This window comes from Pipistrellus kuhlii, unplaced genomic scaffold (genome assembly GCF_014108245.1).
Source record: "Pipistrellus kuhlii isolate mPipKuh1 unplaced genomic scaffold, mPipKuh1.p scaffold_m20_p_21, whole genome shotgun sequence".
Taxonomy (NCBI): Eukaryota; Metazoa; Chordata; class Mammalia; order Chiroptera; family Vespertilionidae; genus Pipistrellus; species Pipistrellus kuhlii.
The window spans coordinates 1,269,496-1,291,648 of NW_023425520.1; the positions used below are offsets into that span (position 1 = coordinate 1,269,496).

The 22,153-nt window shown below is 56.1% G+C and overlaps 2 protein-coding genes and 2 long non-coding RNA genes across 5 annotated transcripts in view; 1 reads left to right on the plus strand and 3 right to left on the minus strand.

Annotated features, from left to right (window-relative positions):
* LOC118726001 overlaps window positions 1-6,443 on the plus strand; it is a 22,108-nt gene extending 15,665 nt beyond the window's left edge. The window contains exon 3 of the long non-coding RNA XR_006742424.1: window positions 6,362-6,443. This is a non-coding gene — a long non-coding RNA (uncharacterized LOC118726001). The remainder of the gene's footprint in view (window positions 1-6,361) is intronic.
* LOC118725991 (myocyte-specific enhancer factor 2B) overlaps window positions 1-21,434 on the minus strand; it is a 26,942-nt gene extending 5,508 nt beyond the window's left edge. The window contains exons 1-3 of one of the 2 annotated variants that reach the window (XM_036450325.2): window positions 21,400-21,434; window positions 18,072-18,179; window positions 16,698-16,772 (exon numbers count right to left, since the gene is read on the minus strand). In XM_036450325.2, coding sequence (XP_036306218.1) covers window positions 16,698-16,772; window positions 18,072-18,090 — 94 coding nt within the window. In that variant the 5' untranslated portion in view covers window positions 18,091-18,179; window positions 21,400-21,434. Of the gene's footprint in view, window positions 1-11,308; window positions 11,845-16,697; window positions 16,773-18,071; window positions 18,180-21,399 lie in introns of those variants that run through there. The other variant, XM_036450327.2, reaches the window with a different exon arrangement.
* LOC123652876 lies at window positions 6,357-11,279 on the minus strand. The gene is made up of 3 exons (XR_006742425.1): window positions 11,268-11,279; window positions 10,710-10,719; window positions 6,357-6,437 (listed from the first exon to the last, which is right to left on the minus strand). It is a non-coding gene; the product is annotated as an uncharacterized LOC123652876 (long non-coding RNA).
* BORCS8 (BLOC-1 related complex subunit 8) overlaps window positions 17,691-22,153 on the minus strand; it is a 5,386-nt gene continuing 923 nt past the window's right edge. The window contains exons 2-4 of the mRNA XM_036450340.2: window positions 21,923-22,035; window positions 21,400-21,464; window positions 17,691-18,179 (exon numbers count right to left, since the gene is read on the minus strand). Of these exons, the coding sequence (XP_036306233.1) occupies window positions 18,068-18,179; window positions 21,400-21,464; window positions 21,923-22,035 (290 nt within the window). The 3' untranslated portion in view covers window positions 17,691-18,067. The remainder of the gene's footprint in view (window positions 18,180-21,399; window positions 21,465-21,922; window positions 22,036-22,153) is intronic.

Here is a 22,153-nt window from a genome sequence, read left to right on the forward strand (position 1 = left end):
CAGATCTCCCCAGTGTGAGCCCCAAAAGGGAGAGCGGGCAACCCAGGGCGGACAGCATGTCCCCAAGACCAGCAGCATGTGGGCCAGGGCTTCCCCAGGGCCCCGTGCAGGGGTCCTTGGGACGAAGAAACCTGCCGGGAGGCACCCATCATGCCGTCCAGTCAGCCACCCCAGGCCCTGAGGCCCCCGACACCCCTCCACTACTCTGGGACCACCCTGGACCCCCAGCCCTCCCGTGTCACAGGTGACCGAGGCAGCATCACAGGCCCGCCCAGGGTAAGGGGGCAGCGCTCAGATCCCAGCCGGTCTCCAGCCCACGGGGCAGCCCTCAGCCACCGGGGCCTCCCCCGGCCTCAGCTTGCCGTTGTGTGACTGGGTGGGTGTGAAATGCAGAGCACCTGGCCCAGACCTGGAAACAGGCCCCGGGGAAGGGTAGGGAAATGAGGTCTGTCTCCGAGAGCAGCCATAGCTGCTTCTCTGAGGGAGTGGGTGGGACCCCCTGCACCACAGAGGCCCAGGGCCCGGGGCTGTCAGATGCCTTGGCCGTCATAAGTGGTTCGCTGTGTGGCTGCAGGAGTGCCCTCTGCCTTCTCTGGGCTGGCTTTCTGAGCCGTCACCACTAGGCAGAGCCCAGCCGATCAGACACCCCACCCCCCTACCCCAGGTCCAGAATGATTTGCTAAATTTAACCTCTGGGGCTAATTTTAATCCCTGGCTGGAAGCGGGCTCGTTTCCCACGGCTGGGATGTGGTGCCCTCGCCCGGATGGGTCCCCGGGGACAGAAGTGGGGCCCTGGTCCGGAGGTCCCGGTGCCAAGATGACTCCGGAAGTGCCCCCCACGCCCGGGGTCCCATGGGAACCTGGGACATGAACCTGAGAATCTGAGCCTGGAGTATCTGACTCCGGCCCCTTCTCAGGCTGTCCCCGTTTTAGACAAGGACATCCCTGCGGGGGCAGGGGTCACACCATGAGGGAGCCGAGAGAGCCAGAAGGTCACGGGGGTCGCTCTGAACTGAGACAGGAAGTGAGCTCCAGCCAGAAGGGACAGCAGGTGCAAAGGCCCTGAGCAGGGACGAGATGCAGCAGCAAGCCTGGAGGGAGGAGCCTGAGGGAGAGGCCTCAGACCAGGGCCCCTCTGGGTCCTCTGAGCTGTGGGGGAGGCTTCGAGGTTGGGTCTAAGAGCAACGAGAGCCGTGGGAGGGTTGGAAAAAGCGGGATGGAGTTTTAGTTATCATTGCTGGGGGGTTGGGGGGCGGCCAGGGTAGAGATGGCAGGATGCTGGAGAAGAGGCCAGAGCCGCATCCATCTGGACAGAAACTGGGGGTGAGGTCAGGGTATCCCACGTCTCTTTGGGTCCGTCAGAAGGTCCCCCAGGGTCTGGCCTGACACTCTTCTAACCTCCCGTGACCCTGAAACTCCCAGTCCTCTCCCAGGAACTACAGTCACCCCCTGCGCTGGCCCTGGAGGGATCAGCCCAGCACAAAGCCTTGATCCTGTCCCTCCCTGCTCACACACTCTTCATGGCTCCCCACTACCATCAGGAGGCAGTGTCACTTCCCAGCCTTGCATTCAAGGCCCTGCCCCGGTCAGTCCCTGCCCACCGTTCTCTACCTTCAACAACTCCTATTCACACGTCAAAACCCAGCTCAAAAAACTCATCCCTCACCCTGGCCTGTGCGGCTCTGCTGGTTGAGCATAATCCCATGAACCAAAGGTGGCTGGTTCAATTCCTGGCAGGGGTTTCAGGCTTGAACCCTAGTAGGAAGCATGTAGGAAGCAACGGACTGATGCTTCTCTCTCCCTGTTCCTTTCTCCCTCTCTAAAATCAATAAAAACATTTTAAATACAGCCGAAACCGTTTTGGCTCAGTGGATAGAGCATCAGCCTGTGGACTGAAAGGTCCCAGTTCGATTCAGGTCAAGGGCATGTACCTTGGTTGCGGGCACATCCTCATTGGGGACTGTGCAGGAGGCAGCTGACCGATGTTTCTCTCTCATCGATGTTTCTAACTATCGCTCTTCCTTCGTCTCTGTAAAAAAATCAATAAAATATATATTTTTAAAAATAAAATAATAAATATAGTGTGTGTGTTTTTAATCCATTCCTCCAGGAAGCCCTCCTGATCTCAGTCTAGACTGCTACAGCTGCCATCCTTCCCTTCCGTTCTGACCCCGTGGGGCTGGGGATGTGTACATCCATGGAGCTGGGATCCAGGCTGGAAGCCTCAGGGTCAGATAGAGGGGTTGTTGGGTAGAGTTGGTGAATGGAGTGGTTAAAAGAGGCACGTCTGAACTACCCCCAGCTTCCCTCAACAACTTCCTCTCAGACTCCCCCAGCTGACTCCCTACCCAGAAATACATGCGCATGCAAATCCAGCCACCGAGTGGACCTGTCTCAGGCCCAGGTGTGAAGGGCCAGCCAAGGAATGTGGGGGTGGGAGACCCGGGGTGTGCATGTATATTTGCACTCACATGCAAATCCCCACCCCGAGCCGCAGACAGACCAGCGGCCAGCGCTCCAGATGTTGGCGTGATCGGAACTGCTGGGGGGAGGTGGTGGTGGCCGCTGAATGTGCCAGGCACGAGCGGGGGGGAGGCTGAGGTTTGGGGAGCCTCTTCTGTGCACCCCCACACCCATGCCCAGCCAGAGAGCAGAGAGTCTGTGGCATCTGCCCAGCGGAGAGGTAGACCCATGGACAGGAAATGGAGCAAGAAGGACGGGTCAGGAGAAGTTCCAGAGGGCATCTCAGAGGAGGAAGCATGGAATCGGGCCTCAGGGGAGAGACTGAGCGGATAGGCAGTGGGGTGGGCATTTGAAACCAAGAGACCACTTCCCCACCCCTTTCTTCACACCCTTGTACTTAGCATTCATTACGATCAACCATGCTCCGACCACTGGGAAAGCAGACCTCAGAGGTAGAAAGTGGAAGGAGAGCCACGGCCGCGGAAGCCTGGAAACGTGACTGAGACCTACCACAGACAGACAGCGGGCCCCGAGGCTGTACGGCTGTTATCAGAGCTTAAAGGACAGGAGCGTGAGGGGAGTCAGTGGTGGGAGGTCTGGGGGAAGGTGGTCCTGGCTGTGGATCTGCAAGGGCCAAAGGTCAGAGTGATCGTGAGTTTGGCATTTGGGGGGGAAAAAGTAAAAAAGCAAAGAAGTCTGTGTGGCTAGACAGCATGGCCAGGCGGAGAGGTGGGGAGCATGGTGGTGGGGAGGATTGTGGAGGTTTTGGGTCGTTTAGGTTTTTGTGGGCTTTACTCTGAGGACAACGGGAAGCCACAGAGAGTTTGGGGGCCGAGGAGGGTCAGGATATGGCTTTAAAGTTAAAAAAAAAACACACAAAAACAAAACACCTTGGACTCTCATGTGCTGTTGGCGGGAGGGGAAGGAGGTGCAGCCACGGTGGAGAACTGGCACGGACTGAATGTGAACATGGCTCACCTGTGACACAGTGACCTCTCAGCTCAGCATGCACCAATAGAAACGGGCCTAGGTTTTGCCAGAGGACTCGGCTCCGTTCATCACGGCCCCAAACTGGAAGCGGCCGGACACCCTCCGCGGGGGGAGTGGCAATGCTTCCCGGCCGACGCCACCGCGGACTGCGGCATCGCACGGAGGAAGGATGCGCTCTGGCCCCGTGCGTCCGCGCGGCGGCCTCTGCTAGACCCGTGCCAGTCCCACAGCGTGGACGCCGCGGAGGAGACCGGCCATGTGAGCCCGTCTACATGGCGTTCCAGAACGGGCAAAACTCCCTCCCGGCGATGGGTGTCCGCCCAGAGGCCGCCCGGGCGGGGGAGTCCTAGAGACGGGGGATCTGGTCCCCAGTCCAGGGTCTGGGTACAGGGATGTGTTCAGTGTGTGCAAATCTGTGCGTTCTACTTGGATGGTTTCTGTGATTTGTCTCAAGCAAACGTGTTTTTTTTAAAAGCTCCCTCCCGTCCGCTCCTGGCTGCCGTGGGGAGCAGCAGCTGTCTAGGCAGGAGAGAGGTGGCAGGGAGAGGCTGAGGTGAGAGACAGGGCCCCCGAACTGAAATGGGGTGCAGCTGGGCAGAAGTGTATGGGTCATTTGTCTACCGAGGGGAGCACACACCTGGGGTGGGGAGGAGCCCGGGCCCCAGGCCTGAGCACGATGCCGGGCAAGCGCTGGGGGTGAAGGAAGATTTTCATGAGCTTCTGGGGTACCATCAACTCTCTGTGATGAGACTCGTGGTCACTAAGTCAATCAACAAACATCCCAGGGGTCCTTCAAGCCATGACTGTCGCTTCCCAGGCCTGGTGAGACCCCGCCCCCCCGCCCCCCCGAGCCCCTGGTGATGGAGACGGGGCCTGAAAGGAACCCCACTCTCCCACTGGCCTCTCCACGTGAGGACTCGGGTCTTCTCACCTGTAAATGGGGCTAAGAATCCTTTTCCACCAGCTGGGGAGGAGGGGTTGGGGGTGGGGAATGGTGCCCACAAAGTGTCTCTGGGCCTTGGGACTAGGAGCGCTGAGTCAGGTGCCATGGCGACGAGCACAGGACAGACTTGGCAACATCAAGCCCCCACTTCCTCCCCCACAAAATGGGCCACAGAATCGTGGCCTCACGGGCGTTGCCGTGAGGGTTTGAGAGAAAGGATCAGGGACGGAGCCAGTTCCTCTTCTGGGCTCCCACGGGGACTTGAATCGGGGGATGAGCGACAGCATGCCGCCAGGCCCCTGCGCCCGCCCGGAGGCCACAGCCCGGAGGCCACAGCTCGGTGGGGACCAGGCCGGGAAGGAGGGTAGGAAAGGAGAAGTGAGAGGCAGGTGGGTGGTGGGGGGAGGTGGGCCCGCGGGGACTCTGCGAGGTGGCGGGGAGGGGGCGCTGCTCCTGGGCCTCCGCAGCAATCAGGCCAGAACGCCTCACGCAACCCCAGCGCTGGTTTCATCACCTGCTCCCCAAGTACCTCATTACCGGCGACAGGAAGAGCCCCTTGGAAAGCCGGGACCCCCCCTCCACCCCTCTGAGGGCTCTGGTGACTCTGACCCCAGCTGCCAATGACCTGCCCAAGCTCTGTGCCCGCCTCCTCCCAGGGGCCTGGGCGATGGCCTCAGAGGGGGGCACTGTGGGTGACCTAGGGCTGGTGGGGCCCACAGCAGCCCCCGGGGACAAGGTGGGCTCTGGCAGCGACTCCCTTGTGGCCAAAGTACTCGTGGCCTCCGTTTCCTCCCCTGAAAAATGGGGAGCCGGGGGTGCCTGAGGCGGGTGGGGCTTCAGGAGCCGGTTTTCTGTAGATGCTTTTACCTTCCTCCCCTGTCACTGGGCTCTGTCCTTGGGGTCACTGCTCCTGGGCTGGAGGAGGGCCCTCAGCTCAGAATGAGGGCCCCAGGCAGATGGAGGAAGGCCAGGAGGACAGGGGGCAGGAACATATGGACAAAGGGGCGAGGGTAGGGAGACTCCCCTACACGCACGCAGAAACATCCACAGGTGTCTGAAACATACGGAGCTCCAGAAACACGCGTTACCCAACACACGGGCTCCTGCATACAAAGTGCTCCGGAACATGAAGTGCACAATCCACGAGGACCCCAAACCCGCATAGCTCTTCAAACCCCCATATCCCCACAGATCGCCAGCACACTCAGAGCCTTCCGCACACGCTGATCCCCCAAATGCACACCGAACCTCAAATACAAGCAGACATTCCAAACACACCAGGCCCCTTGCCAACAGTGAGCAGGCTCTCAAAGCTCCCCAACAGATGCAGACTCCATGCTGACCCCCAGGACATGAAGCTCCCAGACACAGGCTGGGCCCTTCCCGCCAGTGGTGTCACCCACCCTCTGGCTTCCCAAGGCAGGAGTCAGCACCCTCCAAGGGAACCGGGGATTTGAGGGTGGGGTGTGTCACCCCATGCAGCTCTGAGTCCTAGAAACCCAGAATGTTCCAGCGGGAGGAGACCCTTTGGGGGTCCCTTTGTTCCTAGCTCCCTCTGGCATCCTTGGGGAAACTGAGGCCCGTTGGTGAATCTTCAGACCCACCTTTATAGCCCCCTCCCCAGGCCTGCTCCTGGGAGGGCCCATTATGGCTATGCGCTGAGGGGCCAGGGCTGCAGCTGGGGGCCTGGCCAGACCAGGGTTCAAATCCTAGCTCCAGCCCTAGCTGGTTTGGCTCAGCGGATAGAGCGTTGGCCTGGGGAGTGAAGGGTCCTGGGTTTGATTCCGGTCAGGGGCGCATGCTTGGGTTGCAGGTTCAGTCCTCAGTAGGGGTTGTGCAGGAAGCAGCTAATAAATGATTCTCTCTCATCAATGATGTTTCCATCTCTCTCTTTCCCCTCTCCCTTCCTCTCTAAAATCAATAAAACTATATTTTTTAAAAATCCTGGCTCCCGGCTGGTCCGAGTGCAGTGGTGTCTTACAACTAATTGATCACAGCCAGTTACAGATTTCTTTGTCCCTTCTCCACTCCCACTGTTTCACTTGACCAGCCTAAAAAAAAAAATCCTGGCTGCACAGACAGAACTGAGACTCAGTTTCCCTGCTTGTACAGTGGAGGGAGCTCTGCACCCCTGTGAGCTCTGCACCCCTCCCCTTGGTTCCTCCTTTTGGGGAGGCCTCAGGTACCGGCAAATTCCCAGACCACCTCTGTCCCTTCCCAGGCGGCTGACACACCAACCCAGACAGCGCTTCCCTCTCCCGGAGCCCAGGCTGCGCCCTCCCCCGGAGTGCCCGGTCCGGGAGCTCTCCTTCAAGGCTGAGCCAGACTCCTGTTTCTGGAAGCACCGGTTTCCCAGGCAGGGTCCCCGTCTCTCCCTGCAGCACTCAGCCCTACTGGGTTTTTTAATGTTTTTATTGAAAAACTTTTTTTTTTTTAAGAGAGAGAGAGAGAGAGAGAGAGACAGAGAGAGAGAGAGACAGAGAGAAACATCGATCATCTGCCTCCTGCACAGCCCCCTACTGGGAATCAAGCTAGCAACCCAGGTATGTGCCCTGACAGGGAATCGAACCAGAGACCTTTTAGTGCTTGGGACGATGCTCAACCAACTGAGCCACACCAGCTCGCCCTACTGGATATTTCTGTTGTTTTATTTGATCATCATGTCGCCCTGTGAGGATGTCTGCTCTGTGAGGTGCAGGATGGTCTCATAAGCACCTGGCACACAGTAGGCCCACAGTCACCCTTCCTAAGTGAGTGAACAAACAACGGAAGAAACATTGGCACCTGGTACCTCCTGACCCACCAAACACGTCCGTCTGAGGCTCCCCCGGCCCACAGGCCGCCAGTTTGAAACGGCCCTCTAAAGAGCCAACAGCACAACAGCCAACTAGACGGTGTTTGTGCTTCTCTCAGGCCGAGGGACGGACCCTCTGAAGTCCCACTGCCATCTCGAACCACGTCCTGAGGACATGCAGGTCCATCCAACCCGCACGTGCTCACCTGCCACAGAGCCCAGATCCTCTGTCGCAGACGATGCAAACGGAAGTCCCTGCCCCATCCAATCTCCCGGGAGACTCGGGGTCCTGACTCCCGGGCCCAGGGAGACAACATCCAGAGCCCAGCCCTGCTGTCCAAGGCGGCTTGGAGCCCGGGGCTGCCCAACTCCCCCGGCACGGTCCCCGAAGCCACATCGGAGCGGCAGGAACGGCCAAGGTTTCCCTCTTTGTTCCAGAGAAAGATCTCCCCGAGGGGCCCCAGAAATGTGTCCCCAGAGGCCCCGCGCTCCCTGCTTGGGAAATTAGCACATCTGTCAGTGCTGGGCAGAAGGGACTCGGCCCACAGCACCACAGACTCAAGACACAGGCAGCAGAGACTCCAAGACGGGGCCTTGGGGCCTCTCTGGTCCCCCACTGTTCCCCCAGAACTGCCTGGGAGCCCCCCAGGTGCCAGGACACAGGGGCAGGGAGAGGACAGACCCGGCCTGGCCTCCCTCACTGCCTAGCCTTGTACGGGAGATAACAACAGACGTATAATTGTGTCAGGGTCAGAGGGCTTCAAGGGAGAAATTCAACCGAGGGAAGAAGCAGGAGGAGGGAGAGGGGGAGACAGGAAGGTGGGAGGGGGAGGGGGAAGGAGCTGCTTTAACAGAGGGGCCGGAGGGCTTTTCTGAAAAGGGGCCTCAAGGATGAGAGGACACCAGCCACATGGGACTGCCTGATGGGAGGAATGGTAGATGCAAAGGCCCGGAGGTGGGAGCATGCTGGGTTCCAGATATAAGGGAAGGCCGGTGTGGCTGGACAGGGTGAGGGGAGACCAAGGAGGGCAGGGAGACTGCCAGGAGCCTGGGGATTAGGGTGGGAGGGTGGACTATAGAGCAGTGGGAAGCCATAAAGGGCACGTGAGCAGGGGAGGGCCGGGTCTGACTCAGGATTTTCAGCAGAACCAGTGCCTGCAGGAGGGAGACGTCTCGTCTGGGCAGGAGGTTGGGACAGCGCCCGTCAGGAGGCAGTGGGGGCTGCGGGTGTGGAAAGTGGACAAGGTAGTCCTGTGCCCACAGAAGTGGCTCCTTAGGCCAAACAGCCTCCATGCTCTCCCTTCCAAGGTCCTCACCTTGGCCTTGGGTGAACCTGAGCCTGCAGAGCCGAGCAGGGAAGCCAATGGACCTGAGGCCTCCTTGGCCCCTGATGGAGGGTGGGGCGAGATGCACCTGGACGGGGCTCACAGGCACCTCCGCTTGGTCACAGTTCGGGTGTCACCTCGGGCCTGGGCCCACGCGCCACCTCATTTACACACAGGGCCTACCTGACCCACCGGCAGCCCAGTGGAGCGAGACAGCGCCCGTCTTACACAGGATGAGGGGGCTTCTTCCCAGGCCACACATTGACACATACACATGCGTGCGCACACAGACACAGGTCCCTACGCAAGCCTGGGCTTGCCCCCCAGGGCGGTCCTGTGGCCACCCCGTCCGGGAAGTGGGCCTGGGTACCATGTGGTCCAAGCACCTGTTCCAGAGCCTGGGGATGACGGGCAACCTCACAAGTCCCAGGTTATGTGTGCCCAGAGAGACCCTTTAGGGCACATGTGTCAGACACAAGGCCCGCGGGCCAAATCCGTCCCGCCAGGCCTTGCAATGTGGCCCGCACCGCGCTGTCATCACTGCACTCCGCTGCGTTTCCATCACAATGACAGTTTATGACTGTTCAGTAAACCATTCGGCCCGAGATGTAGGCTGGATTTTAGATTTTGGCCCCTTCTCTGATTGAGTTCGACACCCCTACTTTAGGGGATCAGAAATGGGACGCAGCTGAAACCGGTTTGGCTCAGCGGATAGAGCGTTGGCTTGGGGACTGAAGGGTCCCGGGTTCGATTCCGGTCAAGGGCATGTACCTTGGTTGCGAGCACATCCCCAGTAGGGGGTGTGCAAGAGGCAGCTGATCGATGACTCTCTCTCATCGATGTTTCTAACTCTTTATCTCTCTCCCTTCCTATCTGTACAAAATCAATAAAATATATTAAAAAAAAAAAAAAAAGGAAAAAGAAAAAAGAAAAGAAATGGGACGCAAACTGAGTGTGTACCCCATGGGCATTAAGGGGCCGGGGCTGGGGTGAGCTCTCTCACTCGAATGGTATCCCAGGCCTATGAGAAATCCTTTCCAAAAATAACATCTGTCTCCAGGTGCACGTGCCTCAAATCTTCCGGAAGGCCAAACCTCCAACATGTCTACGTTCATTGCATCTGAGTTGGGCGAGAAATGATTTTAATTCCCTTTCTCCTCTTAATTTGCATTTTCCAGATGTCTGCGTGGTTGGGTAGTGATTTAATGAAATACATCATTAGTTGGAGATGGGAAGGAAGATGGAGCGCAACTTGCTCAGGTCATGGGGTGGCCACGGAGCTCAGCGGGGGGGCAGCAACCTGTCCGAGACCATGCAGAGAGCCGGAGCGCCTGGCTTCTGCTCTCTCAGAGGGCTGGGGGAGGGGGGGGGAGATCTTGTGCTCCCTCCTTTCTCTGAAGTGCCTGCGTGTCTGTACCTGGCCTCAGTCTTCCCTCCTGCAAAGTGGGACTTTCAGACCAGAGAGTCAGCTTCCAGCTCTGGGAATTTCATTCCCCGGAAGCCAAGATTCACTCCTCAGCTCAGACGGGTGGTGGGAGGCAGGCACGGGACAGGAGCGAGGGAGGCTGACTTCAAACCCCACACACCAATCCTCCCACGTCTAAATACTTCCGTGCACCTAGTTCCTTCGCCCCAAAAGAGTCCTTGTACCCAGACGCCGAAGGTCCAGATAGTCCCCAATGAGGATTTTTCCATCAGGCGAGGCCGGAGGCCTCAGCTATTTCTATAAACCTGTTTTTTAAAAAATTGATTTCAGAGAGGAAGGGAGAGGAAGAGAGCTGGGAACATCAATGATGAGGGGGAATCTCTGATCCGCTGCCTCCTGCATGTGCCCCACTGGGGATCGAGCCCACAACCCGGGCATGTGCCCTGCCGGGCATCTAACCATGACCTCCTGGTTCACAGGTCGACGCTCAATCACTGAACTGCCGTAGCCAGGCATATTTCTGACTTCTCGGGTGTATAGCTGAGGCCTGGGGGTGGCCAGGGACCCCAGTCACCGACCAACATCTGCAGCTTTGGACTCTGAGAAAGGAGGGAAGGGGAACCATGACCATGAACGTAATAGCCACCAGTTTGTCATGTGAGCACTATTCCTGTACCCGTGTACCAGAGGGGGACACTGAGGGGCAGGGAAGGTGGTAGCCCCCCTTCAAGGCAGCTGTGATGCACCACCCCAGGGCCCTATGCCCACCACATGGGTACTCTGTGAGTCCAACAGAGGCCCCACATTTGTTGCATGAGGCAAAGAAAGCATGGGGCAGGGAGGGTCATAGCAGCCACAGGCACATAGAGATGGTCACGCCACATGCGTGTCTGAGGCCATGACACATGAAGGTACATGTACAGCAGGAAGGCACGGGGTTATGCACAGGAGCTTCAATGGTACGAGAAGGGGTGCGCTTCAGGAGAGGAGGACACTACAGCCCACAGACCAGAAACTGATCACAGGCACACACAGCAGGGGCTGTGGCACCACAACTTTGGACACACAATTCCTCCCCAACTGACATCAAAACCCTCAGACACACAACTTCTCAGAAATGCAACCCTAGCACTCATAACCCCTCTGACACAATCTACCCCTTAGGCTCACACCCCTCAGATCCACACCGCTCGGACACACAACCCCTGAACTCACAATCCTAGGACTCACCTCTTAGACACACAACTTTCAAAGCACAGCAGCACACTCAGACCTCCAAACCCAGCCCAGCCCAGCCCAGCCCACGGATGACAGAGGACGCTGCACGAGCCTCGTGTGGACAAGCCTCGTCCGGATGCCCCACGCACCTGCTTCGCCTGGACCCTCGGGCGCGTGTGCACGGATCTGCAGCGGCGGCACAGAGTGACCAGCGTCCCGCGGCCACAGGTGCCTTCCGAGCCGCGGCCCCGCCCCCGGGAGCTGATTGGACGGGATGAATCATTTGCATAGAGGGCGGGCACTTGGGCATGGCCCCGCCTCGGAATCTCAGGAGGCGGGGTCTCAGACTAAGAGAGACACTGAAGATGCTTATAATGAGGGAGAGGGACAGGAAGGGGTTGGCTTAGACCCTGCCAGACTTTCCCGGCTCGCTCGCACTGGCCCACCCTGACCCTCCTGGGATCCTGACCCTCATTTGGATCAACTCTGACAACTGCCAATCTCAACACAGAATATCCTCCATCCTGGGTGAAATATAACTCTGCCCCTGATGGCTCCAGAGACTGAGTCCTTCTCAAAGCCAACACTGCCCTTGATCTCACCCAAATGGAGGGACTGCAGAATCACCTGTGTGGCCCACCCACCTACAGGAGAGTGACAGACCCCCTCGGCTGCTGGGTACCTTCCTCCAAGACTGGGCACCAGCTCAGACCTCTCAACCCACATCTGTCCTAGGATCCTAGCACTGCTCAGCACAGGGCCAGGCCCAGAGGGGTGAGGGAATCAGTGTGAAAAGAATTACAGGATGAAGATAAGGTTGGACTGGGGAATCCTGAAGACGCCCCCAGTCTGGAGGAGGCAGAGCAGCCACCACACACTCCCCCAGCCCCTGGGGGTTAGGTCTCAGGAAGCGCTTCCCAGAAGAGGGGGCATTTTTCTGGGCCTTGAAGCTCGAGTAGTAGTCTACCACGGGGAGAAGGGCCTTCCGAGAGGCAGAAGCCCTTGTCAATGCGCAAAGGAGGAGTGCAGTGATTTTTGCTGGTGAGATAAGAAAGGTGAAGCCAGAGCAGAGTAGATGAGATTGGGAGCCCCAGAGAGGCTGAGCAATGCAGAGGAGGTGGTCAATTTAGGGCAGATGAAGTGGGGTGCAGGGGGGTTACATGGCTGCCTGGTGTCCACCTTCTCAGAAGACAACAGGGGATGGCTGCACCCCTGGACTCCAGGGTGAGCACGTGGAGACATCATGTGGAGGACGCGAAGGCAGGGAACAGGCTGAGCTACATTCCATGCCTCAGTTTACCCATCTGTGACATGAGAGGTTTAGAGCCCAGCCTGGGCACATATTCCTCTTTGGACATAAAATCTAGGGTTCACACTGTGCCAAAAGGTGGGCATCAAGGTTCCTGCCTCCCTACCCCTGCCACCACCGCCCTCAGAGCCCAATGCCAGACACGCATGTGTTCCAAGAACACACCAGGGCCCAGGCCAGTCTGGGGGCTTCTGCCTCAACTCCAAGGTGCAGAACCAGGCTTGGGGATCGTGGAGGTGGCTGGGGAGCCCAGGCCCCCTGAGGGCCGCTCTGTTTACCTGCTGCGGCCTGCCATCTCTGATGCAACAGGCAGGCTCTGGTTACATAAGGGCAGCAGCTGGAGCAGCTCTGGGAGCAGCTGGGGCATGGCAGGAGGGCGGGCTTGAGCTGAGTTGGCTGGGGCTGCCCCGTACACCCACCTACCTCTGCCCTCTCCCCCCATCGAGGCTCCCTCCTGTGTTCCTGGCCCCACTGCATCTTCTGCCACTCACACCCTATTTCCTATAACGGCCCTTCCTTTTGTCTCTTGCCCTGTTCCTATCCTATACTCTCCCACCACTGGCTGTGCCACTCTTTGTGGACCCCCGTTCCACATTGGGACAGTCAAAAAAATTTTTAATATGGTTAAATATACGTATATATATTGGTTTCAGAGAGGAAGGGAGAGGAGAGATAGTAACATCAGTGATGAGAGTCATCGACGGGCTGCCTTCTTCTCAGTCCCTCCTAGGGATTGAGCTCATAAACTGGACATGTGCCCTTGACCAGAATCAAACCCAGGACCTTTCAACACTCTATTCACTGAGCCAAACCAGCCAGGGTGGGACAGTCAAAAAATCTTTTAAAAATATTTTTTATTGATTTTTTAGAGAGGAATAGAGAGTTAGAAACATCTATGAGAGAGAAACATCAATCAGCTGCCTCGTGCACACCTCCTACTGGGGATGTGCCCACAACCAGGGTACATGCCCTTGACCGGAATCGAACCTGTGACCTTTCAGTCCGTAGGACGACGCTCTATCCACTGAGCCAATCCGGTTAGGGTGAAAAATTTTTACCTCAGTCTGGTAAGGGGAGTAAGAGGGGAGTAAGACGTTGGAGGATAAAGGGGTGGTTTGGGGGTGGAAAGGGCCAGAGATGAGGGATCTGAGAAGGGGGCCTGCAGATGGGGGAGATGAGGTGGGAGGGTGGTGAGGTGGCAGAGCCACTTCCTCCAGGTCCCTTTTTCCAGATCCTCTCCCCCGTGGCAGCGGGCAGGGCTGCAGAGGAGTCTCCATGGCAGGGACAGTGTGGCCTGGCAGACAGAACCTCAGGTGAAAGGACCCTGTCCCCATCCAGCTCCAATGTCCTCTCACGGAGTGACTTCACGCCGTCACACCACCCTTTTGAGCTTGTTTGTTCATATGAAAAGTGGGGGCAATAGCGGCCTCTCCTTCTGGGGAGAACCTTTTAAGGCTTACCTTCCACTCCCCCAAAAGCATCCCATATCCCCCTCCCAGTTAGGATTCTCCCGCCCCCAGCCCTCCCTCCAGTCCAGTGCTGACCCAGCGGTTTTGGGATAAACGTCCAGCTCTGTCTCCCCAGCCCAGGGGTTCCTCCGCCAGGCCCAGTATGTAGCAGCACCAAAGGGTGTCTCCATGGGTTTCTTACACAACTGGAGCGCCCGGGAGAGGGTATGAGTGGTAGAGGGACGTGGAGACCAAGTTTGGGGCACCCAGAGGCCTCATGGGGGATATGGCAAGGCTAGGAAGGGACTTCCCAGGGGCAGGACCCTTAGAGCAGGGCTGAAATAAAACCAGGCGATAAGGACTAAAAACCAAACTCAATTCTGATTCCTGCCTTGACCACTGCACACCAACCTGGGGCAGTGCTGGCTTCCTGGGCCTTTTATCCCACCTGCAGGTCTGAAGGAGCCTCGCATGGGGTGGGAATGAGCTGGGTGGAGAAGCCACACTTCATCACCAGGGCTGGGATCCCTTCCAGATCACCCTCATGGATGCTACACTCCTGCCCCAAGGCAGGGGGAGCTCACTGCCTCTCTCCCAGCTGTCCTGTCTCTGGGGTTCTGCTGGAAGCAAGTCCCACTGAGCAGGAACGCCATACCAGGAGAAGGGAAGATCAGGAGCGCTTGGGGGTTGATGCGGGATCCTGCTGAGTAGTCCAGCCTCAAGGAGCCTTAGTTCGCTCTCTGAAAAATGGAATCGAGGACGTGGGGGGAGAGGGGTGGGCCAGGGAAGAGGGGAAGGTTCATGATGCTCCCACTGCAATCAGCCAGGAATGAGGACAATGACCTTTTAGAGGCCGAGTGCCCAGCCAAGCCTTTGCCTCTTGCGCCCCCTGGCGGCCAACTGTTAAGGGGCGTTCGTGGGTGTGAAAGGTGAAGCGGCCATGTAAATAAGATGCAAATTACCAGCCCCCACTCCTTCCCTGTGGGCCTTTGCCAGAATCCTGCACAGACCTCTTTGTGAGGTCTATTAGTCTCAGGCTAAGGTTGTGTCCTGGGGCTGTGGGTGGCGGGGAACCCTGGAAATTCCAGGTCTGGGGCACCCCACACCTGTCTCCTACTACCTCACAGCACCCTTGGGATATGTGCAGTTACCTCACTTAGCGGCCTGTCTTGCTCACCAGGGCATCCCCGGGGCCGGCAGGGCCTGGCGCAGAGGGGACAGTCAATATTTGCTGGATAAACGGTTGCATGGTGGACAGGTAGAAGGAGGGACAATTAGAGGCACTTTCAGAGCAGGCAAGAAGAGGGATGCTGTGGAGGCCACACGCTAGTCAGGGCCTCAATGCGTTGGACCTGAGGTTCATCCTTCCCCTCAAACTAAGTTGGTGGGTGGGAGGCAGAATAGAGGCCCCCTAATATACTCTAGGAGGGGAGAGAGGACCAACTCCCGTTTCCTGGCAGTGGAGGTAGTACTTGACATCTCCTGTGGCCTTAAACCCTCTCCAGGCCCTCAGGCTCCTCCACAGCCCTATACCAACCAGGACCCTCTGTTTCTCCCCTGGGTTGCCCCTGGCCCTTGCCACCCTTCTCTCCCAGCCACCCACAGTGCCAAGGGAACTATGGAGGGTCCTCCCAGGGCAGTGGGCCTGATGAATCTTCCTGATACATTTTGCTGGACACTGTGCTGACACAGCTGGCCTTGGAGGTGTACAGACTATGGGTCATGACCTCCTAAGCTTAGATTTCGAAGAGATCAGTATAGGCTCTGCAGTTAGCGGAAAAAGTCAAAGCAATTTTGGCAAATACAGTAATTTAGTCTCAGGGTTCCCAAGTGACTTCTCCATCTGGCCTACGCCCAGGATGGGTGTATCCCCTTGTGGCAGAATGCCGGCCAGGCAAGCAAGTACACAAAGGTCCACCTCGGCTGTAGAAAAGGTCCAGTCCAGCCTTCCTTGTCCAGATGGAGAAAGGGAGGCCAGAGAGGGTCAGTTCTAGGCCCCGTCACACAGCGTGTCAGAGGCAAGGCTGGGGCCAAACCAGGCAGGGGTCTGGTCTCCTCTAGCTGTGTGACCTTGCACAAGTCACACCTGTATTTGAGGGCTGTCTGAGGAGGAAAGATGACCGTTACAGAGCCCCCAGCACAGTGTAACCAATGGGACTAACACGGTGGCAGTTACTGGTTCAAGGAAACATGGCTGATGCGGGATAGGAATCCCCGGGCAGCGAAGCCTTGTCTCGGGACATTACGGCTGGCCTGGGGGTTACGGGCAGGAGCGGGAAAACTGCCACCTCCGCCACCTGATGAGTCACTTCCAAGAAGATAAAAGCAGAGACCAGAGAGGGGGAGGAACTTGCTCAGGTCACACAGCAGGTCAGTGGTGGAGTGGAGTCCAGAGTTGGGTGGGATCGCCATGCCGAGCTCTGTCTGAGAGAAGGTACGTAAGTAAGGCAAGCAGCTGGCATGAGGTAGGCAGGGACATATGGGATCCACTCTGTTTAGGAGGGGTCCTTGGGATCAGGATAGGGCTTATGACCTGAATAAGGGCAAGAAGATGGCAGAGGGAGGACGAGGGAGTTGGGCTGAAAGCACTAGGTCTCCCTCACTCTGCATCCCGCCCCCCAACCCAACCCCCCATCCCTGACTAAACCATCCTACAAGGCCCGTACCACACAGCATGTCAGAGGCAAGTGATTAGATGGCAGATCCCTTCTTGGACAACAAAAGGGTGGGTTAGTTCAGAAGGCGGAAGACAGGAGGCTCCTCGTCCCACTCAGCACTGACCTGGTTGGAGGGGCCAAAGTACCTCCAAGTCTCTTCCGGGATCAGGCCGAGGGGGGTGGGGGTAACTCCTCGGGGCTGGAATAGAACATGTGCGGTATCCGTGAGACCAAGTCTGAGGCCAGTAGGCCTGCTCAGCCAGGCTGGACTGTGCACAGGGTCACCCTCCCAAGACCCCTGGCCTGAGCCTTCAGGGCGTCCTTGGTACAAATGGGACCAGCCACCTACTGCAGAGTTCATGGCTGGGACTCATGCATGTCTGAGAACTTGGAACCCACAGGGCTTTGCAAAGAGAGATGTCAGCAGCGGCTTGAGGCTTTCAGAAAAGCACTTTGCATTTTCACGACAGCAAGGACAAGCGGGGCATTGAGTTCAAAGGAAAAGCTCTAGCTTTCTGAGGCCCTACTGAGTGCAGGGCGCTGTGCAAGGCACTTTACAGAGTCGACTCCAGTGATGGCTGTCACCAATAGCAGCAGAACAGCACACCAAGGTAAAGCCCAGCATGCTGCCTCAGAAGGATGGCTGCACACTGCTTTACACATTCACAAGGCTTTTGTTTGAATGTCTCATGTTTCAGTTATCCGACACAGCAGCACAGAGGTTTGTGGGTTTTTTCCCTAAATATCTGGTGGGAGACAGGCAGGCCAGAACCCCAAACTACGGGAGCCAGATACATCTCAAAGTAGAATTATGGCTTACAGCATGTGTGTGTGTTCAAATGCATATTTATTAAGTTATGAAAAACAAAAAACTCCTTCCCCCAAACTCTCTCCCCGGTGTGCACGGGCTGTGAGTGCTTTTCATTTGTATGCCATCTGACTTCAGCGAAAGCCTCCTCAGCTCTGGGCAGCCTCCTGCTGGCTGCCCACCTCCCTGACCCCGTCTCCCCCTCGCTCACCTGCTCCGGCCACACCCATCCTCTAGATGCTCTTCCAACACCCAGTTCCCCAGCCCCAGGGCCTCTGTCCTCACCAGCATCACCCCCAGTCATTTCTGTCAGCCAATCTGCCAGGCCTCCGCTCCCACTTCCTCTGCCTCATCAGAGAGCCCCAAGTTTCCTCTGCACGTTTCTGAAGTGTTCTGGTCCGTTCCGTGTGTGCCTGGCTGCTGTGCGCCTCCCTGTGAGACCTGTCCTGGTCACCTCTCTGTCCCCAGCTCCCAGCCCAGGACCAGGCACACAGCAGAGCTCAGGATCTGGGGACTGAGTGACTGAAGTCTCCTGCCACAGACACCAAAGGACAAGAGGAAGCCAGCAGCATTGTGAGATGCGGAAAGGAAGCTGTCAGAGGAGCGATGGCGGCAGTTCCTGGCTGAGCAGCAAAGGTCCTTCCGGCAAGGAGGCGGAGAACAGCAGAGGCGGGTGGTGCTGGGAGCTACCTGTGGCTCTGGGTGGCATTCATGTGGTCCCGGATGCTGATGGCCTGTTTGAGGAGGCCCTCCACGCTGCGGAAGTAGACACTGCTGTCCACAAGGTTCTTCACGGCACTATAATGGGAAGACAGACGCAGTAGGCACCACCCTGCCGCACCCACCAACTGGAGCTCAGCAGATACCTGGGGGACTCTGGGCCTCTTGAGGGCTCGTCAGGAGCTCAATGTTTAGATATCCCTGCCAAGACACAAGGGTCTTGCGAATGCCAGAAAGTCACCTGTGCGACATCTGCAGTAAACAGTGTCCTATTGTGTGGTTTTGTTTGTTGTTAATCCTTACCTGAGAATATTTTTTCCATTGATATTTAGAGAGAGTAGAAGGGGGCAGGGGAGAGAGAGAGAAAGATGGATGTGAGAGAGACCCATTGATCAGTTGCTTCCCATACACATGGAGACCAGACCAGGAACCCACAACCCAGATATTGTCCTTGCCCAGGAATTGAACCCCCAACCCTTCATTCCAAGGGCTGACACTCCAACTGCTGAGCCACACTGACCAGAGCTAAAAGTGTGGTTTCCTTTTGTGAAAGAAAAAAAAAAAAATCACTTCCAATTATTATCAGAGACCTGCTTGAAAATGGCCACAAGATCAGAGGGAGGAGCGTTCACTGCTACCCACTCTGTTAACTTGTTCATCTTATGCCACCAAGTGCAGTCAGCTTTTCTAGTAGTTGATTACCCAACTTGATTTAAAAACTCACTAATAAAACAAGAACTTAAAGAAATGAAAAAAGAAAAAAACTTCACTAACATAAACTCACTATTAAATAGTTTACCCCAATTTAACATCTTTCAATTTTACACCAACCATTAACCCTGCATAAAGCATTTCAAAAAACTAAAAGCCAAGGGCTCACCCCACCAGTGTGGCTCAGTTGATTGAGCATCGTCCCATGCCCTGAAAGGTTGGTGGTTCAATTCCCAGTCAGGGCAGACGACCAGGCTGCAGTTTCAATCTCTGGTCTGGGTGCATACGGGAGGCAACCAGTCAATGTTTATCTCTCTTTCTCTCTCCCTTTCCCTCTCTCTTTCTAAAATCAATAAAAACATATTTTAAAAATAAATAAATAAAAGCCAAAGGCTCCTTCATGTCCATAAAGCCATAGACCACCATCGTCAGGAAGATGCCATTTGTCCCGGTCACCCCCTGCCCCAGTGGAGGGGCTAAGACTGCTGATGGCAGAACACTCAGCTCGGTGGCCCCAATAGCAGGACTTCCTTTCAAGGAACCTTCACCCACATAGCACAAACAGGCACGCAAACCCAACAGTGCCACAGACGAGAAAGGTTGGGAGTGTCCAGCCTCCACCAAATGACCCACAGGCCATGCCAGGCAAACTACTGAGGCAAATGGAACAAGCCAAGGCATTAAATACAGTTCCAGAAACCAACAGAAGTGCAGGAGAAAAGGCCAGCAGAGCTGCCATTAACGCCAAAAAAAAAATCCACCAAATGCAGTTTTTCACCCTCAGGCATCTTTCTCCTAGGGCAGAGGAGACAATCTGAAGATTTAGAGAAAATTTAAACACCAAAAAACAGTTCTAGCTGGCTTGCTCCGTAGACAGAGCATCGGACTGCGAACTGAAGGGTCCCAGGTTCAATTCTGGTCAAGGGTACATGCCTAGGTTGTGGGCTCGATCTCCAGTTGGGGGTACGCAAGAGGTAGCCGGTCAATGATTCTCTCATCACTGATGTTTCTCCCTCTCCCTTCCTCTCAGAAATCAATAAAAATATATTTTAAACACACACACACACACACACACACACACACACACACAACAAAACAAAAAAACACAAATGGCACATTCACATTACAGCAGTATTATTCACAATAGCTAAAACATGGAAGCAGCCCAGCCCTGGCCAGAACACTCCATTGGCTGGAGCATCATCCCATTACCTGAGGGTCATGGGTTTAATTCTTGATGAGGGCACATGCCCTGGTTTCGGGATTCAGTCCCCAGTTGAGAGGCAACCAATGTGCTTTTCAAATTGGTGTTTCTCTCTCTATAAAAGCAGTAAATATATCCTCAGGTAAAGATTTTAAAAAAGAAAGACAACAGCACTGACCATTTGCTCAGTGGTTAGAGCATCAGCCTGTGGACCCAAACATCACAGGCTCAATTCCTGTTCAAGGGCATGTACCCCAGTTACTGGATCCATCCCCGGACTCCTTTGGAGCAAGCGTGGGAGGTAACCAGTCGTCGTGTCTCACATCGATGCTTGTTTAGCTCTTTCTTTCTCTCTCTCTCTCCTCTCTCCCTTCCATTCTCTCTCTAAAGAACAATGGAAAAAATATCTCCTGATGAGTAAAAAATAAAAATAAAAAAACTAGGTACTAGGGGAGGGTGGTGGTACAGGGGAGAGCTCAACCAAAGACTTGTATGCATGCATATAAGCCTAACCAATGGACACAGACACCAGGGGTTGAGGGCATGAATGGGGGGCGGGGGAGGGCAATGTGGGAATAAGGACCTATATGTAACACCTTAATCAATAAAGAAAAAAAACCAAAAGGCAAAACAAACAAACAACAAACCATGGAAGCAACCCAAATGCCCACTGACAAATGAATGGATAAACAAAATGTGGAATTTTACCCAGCCTTAAAGAGGAAGAAAATTCCAACACATACTCTAACATGGATGAGCCTTGAGGACATTACTCTAAATCAAGCATGTCAAACTCGCTGCCGCCAGCCCACCGGCCATGAGTTTGATGTGTTTGCTATAAATGAAGGAAGACAGACCCAAAAAGACAAATACTGTATGACTCCATTCATGTGAGGTCCCTAGGGAAGTCACATTAGAGAAACAGAAGACAGAGCGGTGGGTGCCAGGGGCTGGGGGAGCAGGGATGGGAGTTAGTGTTTAAAGGAAACAGACTTTCAGTTGTATAAGATGAAAAGTTCTGGAGATGGAAGGTGACGGTTGTATAACAATGTGAATGTACGTAATGCCGCTGAACTAGTACTTAGAAGTGGTTAAGATGACAAATGTTATGTTTCCCCAACCTTGTTACACCCTCCTATGATAGACAGGGAGGGCATCAGAGCTGGGAGGAAGCCTGCCCCAGGCACACAGAGGCTGAGCAAATAGTGGGAAGCACAGGCCTAGGCTGGAACCTGGGGAAACTGAGACCCACAAGCCTCCCCCCTCAGGTGGGTTTCAAGACAGGGCTCACCAGGGAGCTGGCGGAGATGGTCCCGAATGCCCAGGCGGTGACCCCCATGCACAGCGAGGTGATGCTGGCAATGGGGAGGCTGAGGTGCTCACCTGCAGGCGTACTCCACTGTGTAGATGGCTCCCTGGCTCTGCTCCTCCCACCGCTGCATGTCGGCCTGTGGGGGTTGCAGGGTGAGGGCTATGAGGCAGGGCGAGGCTGCCTCCTCTGTCATCCCAGCTCTCTGGGATGCAGCACCCCATCACCATGGCTGCAGAGACTGGCCCCCTCCCGCCCCCAACCTTTCTTCCTCCAACTCTTCCCTCACGGGTCCAGGCTTTCAGCTACTATGTCTTTGCATCAGCTCTTCCCTCTCCCTGGCAGGCTCTTCCCTCTAGTCTTCACACCATTCAGGTCACAACTGATCTAGGCCTGCTGCTCCTTCTTCCAATGCCCCACATCTGTCCACCCACAGCCCCAACCTCAGGGACCACAGGCCTCCTTGCTTGTGTTCCAGCCTTGACTCATCCCAAGAGCCCCTCCCCTGCTCCACCAGCAGGTCCCCCCCGCCATGTCCTCACATGTCCAGTGTGAATCAGTCCTGCAGGGGGTGCGGCAGGGGTGCGTGGGGCTCACCTTATGCTGGGCCAGCTCCGGCAGAGAGCGGCGCACGTGCTCCTGGAGCCGGTAGAGGGCCACGGATGGCTCATTGGCCAGGACGTAGACGCTCTCTGTGAACTTGTCTGTGACTGGTTCCAGAATTGACAGTGGAAGGAGGCAAAATCAGGAGAAAGGGTACACAGACACAAAGAAACAAAGCATAAGACTCCTGATTGCTCAACCTATGAGGCCAGCCAGAGCAGTGAG